The 8,789-nt window shown below is 41.4% G+C and overlaps 1 protein-coding gene across 1 annotated transcript in view; it reads left to right on the top strand.

Annotated features, from left to right (window-relative positions):
- The first annotated feature begins 383 nt into the window (after nt 1-383).
- The window catches only part of LMNTD2 (lamin tail domain containing 2), an 89,139-nt gene continuing 80,733 nt past the window's right edge, over nt 384-8,789 (top strand). Inside the window, exons 1-2 of the mRNA XM_042445203.1 lie at nt 384-573; nt 3,895-4,077. Coding sequence (XP_042301137.1) covers nt 494-573; nt 3,895-4,077 — 263 coding nt within the window. The 5' untranslated portion in view covers nt 384-493. The remainder of the gene's footprint in view (nt 574-3,894; nt 4,078-8,789) is intronic.

The raw sequence follows: 8,789 nt of genomic DNA, 5'->3' as shown, positions 1-8,789 counted from the left end.
CATCATAAAGGAAGACTAATTTTAAGAAGACTGACATTTCCTAGTCAAGAGTACACTTGCTGGTGAATCTGAAGCTTGGGAAAGCTACTTTTTTAGCAAAGACTCCTTGTCAAGTATATACCTGGGGCTAAACCCAAGACATGGGAGGGTCCACTCTGACTGGGAGTTATGGGAGTAGTATCCCAAAAAATTAACTTTCCCAAGATCCTGATGGATCTTTATTTGCTGTTGGATATAGCAGTGGATATAGCCGAAGGTTTTTGTTTTTTTTTAAAAGGAGGGGGAGATACATTTGCAAAGAAACTCTGTACTGTAAGATAATATTTGTCTCCACAGGAAAAGGCAAGCCAGTTTCAGATATCACCCAGTGAAAGAAGAAGAAGAAGATGATGATGGTGGTGGTGTTGATGATGATGACAGTGGCGATGAAGTCAGCAGCCTACCCCAGATAGGACACAAAAGACAGCATCCTGTCATCACTAGGGTCAGCGTGATGTTCAATCCTCTCGATAGTGAAAGATATGACAGCTTCTCCAGCTCTTCCCCACCTATTACTGAACCATCAAAGCATCAGTAAGTCAGTCATATTCATAAAAACCTTCACGTTCACAAGCTTTAACTTTTTAAACATGCTAATGGTTTAACATCGTGGGCTCCCATGAAGCACAGCTTTTTAAAACCCCACAATAACTTGACAGATCTGTGTCAAGCATTATCATAACAGGAGCAAACTAATGCATTTGAGGGATGTGGACAGCAGTCTTGTAGATGTTTACTCATAAGCAAATCCTTCTAAGTTCCACAGGAATCGCTTCCAAAGAGGCACATGTAGGATTGTAGCTTAAACATTATTTAAAGAAATATAAGCAAAGTGTGTGACTTTGAAATGTGTGGTTGGCAACTAAACTACTTACCCTCCTGTCTTATTTCATCTAATCAGTCCACTGGGGTTTGGTGATTACTTGGATTGCTCCACCGTTGTTTATTTCTCTTCCTGTACATTGTTTTGTAAGCATGAAATTTGCAGTCATGAGCCCTTTTTTATCCACCAAGTGCAGAACAAACTCTGCAATATTATAGCACTCTGCCATGGTTACATAATGTGGGGTGTTCTTTTCCCCTCTTTACGTGTAATCTCTGGGATAAAATGAGAAAGACACTTAATATTTCTGATGAGGAGAAGAGTTGCATGTCTTTGCTGTTTTGTTTTTTTCTCAGCCATGGCAACTAAGGGATATCAAATGCAAACAAAACAACTAAATTTTGCTGTTTGTGAGACCAAGTGGAAGAAATTGGAGACAGATGGAGATAGGTAGAAGAACCTCTGAATCTTAGAGGAGCCAAGATGCCATAGGAAATCCTGCTTGGTGGATCCGAAAAAGCTGACCTGGAGTGTTGAGGAGGAGGAGAAGAGAGGATAAAAAATTAGAGGTTGTTGAACAGAGCCCAGAATAGCAGACAAACTGTAATTATTACAACATATAGCAAGTCAAGAAGGGTTCTAGGAGAGCAAGAGAAACTGATGTGAAAAAGAGAGAAAAAGAAAGAGGGAGAATAAGGAAGGAGAAAGAAAGTCATGCAGAAGAAAGAGATTTATATACAGGTTAGGGAGGGAACAGCAGACTACAGGTAAACAACCATAGTAATAAGGGTGAATGCACTTACATGTACACATATGTGTGCTTACATGCAATTACAGAGAATTTTAATTTTCAGGCCCACTTTCCCATTAAAGCAAAATGGGAAATTCATTTTTTTTCAGAGGGATACTTTTCCTTTGGGCATCAGCTATTGGAGTTGCATTCTGGCAAGGGTGAGAGTAGAGCTTCTTGTAAGCCACCTTGGGTACCATGATGGGAAAAATATGGGACACAGAGGTGTGACTATGTGGGAGGGGGGCAAATGAGGGCTTTTCCTCCAAAATATTAATTCTTTCCCAACCCATGACAACTTTCTTCATTCCCCAAACTTCTAGCATTGTAGAGAGTGACGCACTGAAAATCATTCACACCTAGAACTCTTATACTTGCTGTGTTTGCATTCTTTTGGTATTCCTAAATGCTCAGCAGAAGATTTAAGGAGCAAAATTTTTATTTGGAGGGGGGCAATGCCCTTAGCTACACTGGTGGAATATTAAATAAATAAAGTTGGGAGTAGTAGAGACAGAGCCAAAAGTAGGCAAGGGTATCCCTTATCTCTCCTGACATTCCCTGCTTCTTCTGTTCCTCACCTCCCAGTGGATGGGATAGATCATTCTTCCTGTTGGGTTGGCTGTTGCTTGCAGAGGGATGTATGAAATGTGAGCAATAGTGACGAGAAGTTATCCACTCTGTCGTAAAAGTAAGGCCTTTTCCAGACATGACTCCCTATGGAATGCCCTTTTTAGGAAGCCTTGTCTGATGCCAACTTGGATATCATTCAGCATCCAGGCAAAAGCCTTGGCAGGAGGAGAAAGACAGTTCACGGTGCAACGTAAACTCATTTTTATTTCAGCTATACACATTCTTCTGAATTTCTGTTATATTGTTTCAGCCCTGCATCTGCTATTATATTGGTTTTATGGATTTATTGTTTCCGTCACAAACCAAACTGAGAGGATTTACTGAAGGGGGGTATAAAAACTCTCTGAGAAATGATATGCATCAAGAGCAGTCCTGGGAGGTATGGCATTGCTGTTGCTATAGGTAAACCGAGTCTGAGTAAATGCAGTACAGTAGACGATACAGTATTTAACATGTACTGGGTAACACTTGGGTTCAAGTAATCTAGACAGCTGTGGGTAAGTCACTGTTTACCTCATTGGTTCAGATGATACAGGGAACACCTTGATCATCTTTAGAGCTTTGGAAGAAAAACAAAAGAACAATATGTTGTAATAAATATGAGTTCCCCAAAGGAAACACCTCCATTAGTCTCAGTTCCTCTGCTACATTGCTACATCTCCACTCTGTTAGGAAGAATCTTTATTATTATGCTTGATGGATGGAGAGCGTTGGAAATGGTATATCTGTGGCTGTTTCTCCTTATTGGGACAGTAGTTAGATCACATAGTACTAGTGCACCATGGCAGTATTTAAGTTACATGTGGGCAATTTCAGACTGGAAGGGCAGGTTCATATAATTGAATGTTCTTCCTCCATATCTAATTAAAATAAATCTTCTCTCTCATGTCTTTAAATCACTCCTGATCAGACAAAGAAAATGAAAATTCATTGGCTGGAGATAGCTGGTAACTGTCTGAGAGAGCCTGGTGCATCTACATCACATTCACAAGTGCTATCTGGGCAAATAGATTTTTAAAGGATACAAAACCCTATAAAGAGTCAAAAAGAGGATAGCAAACTATGATCAATAACCCCTCCTTCAAACTACTTCAGCTGTTTGGAAAAGCAAGTCTATTGTCTGTCTCCAGCCTTTCATATGATTAACTTCCCTATTATATAAACCAAAGAGGATTTCTTTGAGCAGGAGAGAACAGAATCTACTAGTAAATGCTTAACTTATGCTGAAATAAGTTGGTTAGACTTTAAGGTACCACAAAATTCCTTTTTAATAATAGATTTCAAGGTTATTTGTAACAGACTAGCAGGGTTTCTGATGATCTAGCAAGAAGAAAAGCTACTCCTACTGCTCAGCTTTCGCTGCTGAAGAACAATGTTTGGGGGGAAATAAAAAGTGGTAGGGGGCCACAAATTCCTTGGCAGAGTGTGCGCTCAGAAGTACTCTGTCCTCTTAATTCTTAACATATGCCCACTGGCCTGAGCCACATTTCTGCACTTCTCCCCTAATGGTAGACACAGCATTCTCATGAAACAGAAAGAATATCCCACAGACCTTCAGCCTGCCTACTTGTGGGTGTGTTATACAAGCCTTAGTGTTTTACTTCCTTTCCAGGGAATGTTCTTCCATGCAGAACCGTGAGTCAGCAGAAAGCCCACACTCCCTGCTACTGTTACTGCATCAGAGAGATCTGGAAATCAAAGGTTTGAAAAGTGCTGCCCAGAAAGAGCAGTCTAACCGACTTAACTGGATCTTGCAGGAGCTTGTGAGGCCAAGGCAGAAAGGACCACCTAAAAAGTGAGTTACAGTAAACTTTGCAAAAGTAGAGTATGTATTCACTACAAAGTCCAACTAGGTCTTGCAGAATGGCAGGTGACAGAATAGGGCCATGGCCATCAAATAGCAAACAGGTTAGTAGATATATTTTATCTGCCCAGTGGTGGTTGAAGAGGATGTTGTTGGGTGGATTTGCTTATATGGAAGCAACATTCTCCCGGCATCTCTCACTGAGGTGAAACTGGAAGCATCATTAGCAGATTAAGAGATTATCAATATCCTGTGATCAACCCCAAATTATAGGGCACACCAAGCACAGATTACCAAAGTGAAAAGTTAGAAATAACAACAATGACCCATTAATGATAATGACTGTAAAAGTGCTGATCATGAGGGATTTGGTTTGGGGTGGAGTTTTTAAAAACCTGGTACTTGAATACTTGAATAGGAATACCAAATGTTATAGGCTCTGTTTCACAGGAAGGCACTTCTGAATATTCCTTGCCTAAGAAAACCTTATGAAAATGACTGGGGTTGCATTGACAGGTGATTTTAAGATAGACAGACATATGGGAAAACTTGAAAAGTTATTAGCTGGAGAGGATTGTCTTAAATTTTAGTATTTGTAAATTTTGCTTAATTTAAATAATCTCAATCTGGTTTTTGAAGATTGTAGATAATGTTTTCCCTTCTGTAAATAATCTGTTTGATAAACTTCTGAGATGTAATTAGCTTGTTTCTAATGCAGTCTCATGCCTACACCATTGTCAGGCTATTTAGCTTACAAGATACAGAGCATTTATTTTGGTAGGTAGAAATAGTTTAGGCTCAAATGTAAAGCTACATCATTGAATGCCAAAGTCAGGATTGTCCATACCATTGCATTTCCAATTTTTATTTATAGTTGTAAAAGCTGAACGGGGGGGGGGGGGGGGCTGATAGAAAAATTAATTAATGTGAAATGTGGTGCTGGAAGAGAGTTCTACAGATAGCATGAATTGCCAAAAAGACAAATGAATTGGTCCTAGAGCAAATCAAGCCTGAACTCTCCCTAGAAGCCAAAATGACTAAACAGAGACTATAGTACTTTGGCCACATAATGTGAAAACTCACTAGCAAAGACAATAATGCTTGGTAAGGAAGAAGGAAAAGAGGAAGACAGTATTTCAGATGAATGAATGAATGAATCAAGCAGTCCATGATCCTGAGTCTGCAAGACCTGAGCTGATGACAAAGTTCATAGGGTTGCCATAAGCTGAAGTCAACTTGACATCAGTTTACAACAACAGACACTAAACAATATTTCAGGCAGCATTCCCTAACTGTCATATCTTATTTGTGGAACTTTATTTAAAAGAGTGCCAGAGGATACATAGACCACAACATGAAAGGTAAGATGATTTGTGTTGGTCCATCATGTATAGTGTTCACAGTGGAATACTCGTCCTTTTAATTTGCTGTAAACTGTTAAGAACACAAAATTTTTCCTCTGTAAAAAATATTTTGCTCTGATGTAACTTAAAAAATTTAAAAAGTTTAATTCAGTGTCTGGTTTGCTTATGTCATGTTACTGATTTGCAAGCCCACATTCTAGCAAAAAGCATTATTAGTCCTGTAGGCAATTCTTCAACAGTTCCAGTAGTGACTCTTTAGAGCAGGGGTGGGCAACTACCAGAGATTCAGGAGCCACACTTTCTCTTCACTGGATCTTGGAGGGTTGCATACACCCTCCATATTGCCCAATCACAATTATTAAATATTTACAACCTTTTAAAAAATCTACTTTACTCTCTGGTTTTAAAAAATGCTCTCCCTGTTTTAAAACAGACAGAGGCGGGATACAGACCGCCCAAAAAGGGTGTTCTCCCACCGCCTTGGTTTGCTGCATGAGGGAGCTGCAGCAGACAAACCGTGCGGCTCCCTCCTGCAGCAAAAAGAACTGGCAAAAAGCGGGTTCTTTCTGCGACGCGGTTGTGACGCCACAAGGTGTCAATGGCACACTTGCTGTGTCACAAAGGCGCCGGGACGTGCAGACGCTAGGCGTCCATCACGTCAAAATGGCAGCGCCCGTATGTACAAGGTGCTGCCATTTTGACGCCCTCATCATGTGCGAGGGGCGAGTCGCGTCTGGAAGCGCCTCCCCTTGCATATAACAACGGCGCCCCATAGAGTCCATCTGTACAGCGCCAGAGTGAGGTTTGCCATGGCCTTGCCCTGAGGAGGCTGACAGAGTGTGACTTGCTTAAGGTCACCCAATAGGCAGGGAATAGAACCCTGGTCTCCAGAGTCCTAGTCCAACACACAAAACACACAAAGCTATATCCCAACCTTCTATCCATGAAGAATGCCAACATGTCCTCCATTTTGAGCATGACTGATAAACATGAATTTATATTGTTTTTCATTGATGTTTTTGGCTTTTAGTTGGTCGTGTCCTGCATTTTTTGACCATCCTACAATTTGTCCTACATCATGTCCTACATTTTTCCTACACTTTGAGGGGCTACTCGGGGCAGGGGCAAAATATTTCTCGCCTAGGGTGGCCAAATATCTAGAGCCGGCCCTGGATGTATGTGACAAAATTGCCTCCCACACCTTCCAGTGGGTGTGATAGACATTTTAAGGGGAAAGAAAATTCAGAAACCTTGGGGGCTAGGGTTCTTGGAGGCCTCAGTGACAGCCATACTTTCCCTACCCTTCTTTCATAGCATGGAAGGGAATGCTTTGGTTCACAGTTTCTTCCATGAGTTCCTGGCCAAGCAATGCAATTCTCTCTCTGTGGGGACACCAACTGAAACAAAAGCATGTCACTGCCTATTGAAACCTGGTGACCCAGGACATGAATGAACTGCAAGTGGCATAGAAGAACCACTGAGCCTGTGGTAAGAATAGTTGCCCTTTTAGGCTAGGATTCCAAGATAGATATGTATACTGTGCTATGCAGCTATGGCTAAGTTCCCCTTTGAACTGCTCAATGGGAAACAAGGAGAGGAGATCACTATATTCTGGCATCCTTAGTTATTCAGTCCCTTGGTTATTATGATAGTTCTTGTTTTAGGAATTGTGTTCTCCTTCTCACTCTGTGAAAGAAAGTCCAGTTTTGCAAATTTGTGTTTTTATCAGCCCTTCCTCATGTAACTTTCACTCTGGTTTGACTTGCAGACATTAAAAAGTGATTCAGGGGCTGTGCAGACTGCCCCTGAAAGGATGGCCTGCAGCCACCTCCCTATTTGCCAGATTAGGGTAGTGGCAACATCATGCCATGAGCCTGATCTGGCCTTTCCATGGTGCAAAAAAGGAAGTGCAAAAAGGAACTCCTTTTGTGCCCTGTAAAGGGCAACGTAGCCTTTGGTCCCACAGCTTTACAGAGCTCCTTTGGTGCTGCATCATCTAAACACAGTGCCAGAGGAGTGCTGTGACGCTACGCACCATGTTGTGTGCCGCACGGCATCACGCTGCCATGGGGGCAGAATGGGGCATGCATCGTGTGGGCGCCATGCCCTAACTCTGCCCCAGGCCAGCTTTAATGGCTGGTCTGCACAGGCTCTCAGTTTCTGGGTGTGAAAAACATTAGCTGCAGTTTTCTGCAGTTGAAATACTGTTGGTGGCACAGATGGTGGTCAAACTGATTTTTTGTTCTGTTCAGATGTGACCTAAGTCCAAGCAGAGCTAGGGAAGTTAATTTTAAAAAATATTTCATTCCCATTCCTGGTTACTTTCTTTGTAAATCGTCTGTTACCAATGTTTATTTACAATGCTAAGAAGCAAATAACTTGTTAATTGTTGTACTGCTTTGTAATTTTCTGTTACTTTTATTAGTAGTATTTTTGGAAAGAGAAAACATTAAGACTGATATGAGAGTGGCATAAAACTTGAAAATGTATGTCAAAATGTCTCTAAAACCCAAAACAGGTGGGCAAAACAACGCAGCTTCAAGCTGCTTTCGGGGCATGCTGTTTACATGACACACACCCCGAATGTGCCCTGAAACTGCACTGAGGCTGCTTTAACAAAAAGAACTGGGCCAAGAAGGAACGGATAGAATCTGCTTCTTCCGGCAGCTTGGTCCAGGACTGTGGTGGTGGCCTGGATTGGGACCAGGCACGTGCAGTTGCCGCACTCCCGGCTTCTGTTTAGGGCCTAAGTAACTTTTGGACCCCAAGAGGTAACTCACTAGAAGTAATTATGCCATGTGTAACTCATTATTTCCATGTTCTGAGATCAAAAATGTTTATTTAATGAGCCAATAATGCAACAATTCTAATGAAAAAATTTCAAAAACACTTAGGAAAAGATTTTTGTCTTGTAAAGGAGCCCTGGTGGCGCTGTGATTAAATGCCAGTACTGCAGCCACTCACTCACAGCCACAAGGTTGTGAGTTCAATTCTAGCCAGGGGCTCCAGGGTTGACTCAGCTCAGCATCCTTCCAAGGTCACGAAAATGACTACCCAGCTTGTTGGGGGCAATTAGCTTACACATTGTAAACTGCTTAGAGACTACTTAGTTCAGTATGAAGCAGTATAGAAATGTAACTGCTATTATCTAAATGGCCAAAACAAAGTCTAGAAAAATTATGTTTTTGGATGACAACTTCCAGAGACTCCTTAGTTCAAGCAGTATAGAAATGTAACTGCTATTGCTCTGCTATTATCTAAATGGCCAAAACAAAGTCTAGAAAAATTATGTTTTTTGGATGACAACTTCCAGAATCTGCCAGCCAACCTGGCCAGAGG

This window comes from Sceloporus undulatus, chromosome 1 (assembly GCF_019175285.1).
Source record: "Sceloporus undulatus isolate JIND9_A2432 ecotype Alabama chromosome 1, SceUnd_v1.1, whole genome shotgun sequence".
NCBI lineage: Eukaryota > Metazoa > Chordata > Lepidosauria > Squamata > Phrynosomatidae > Sceloporus > Sceloporus undulatus.
This window is presented reverse-complemented; position numbering and strand designations above follow the sequence as displayed.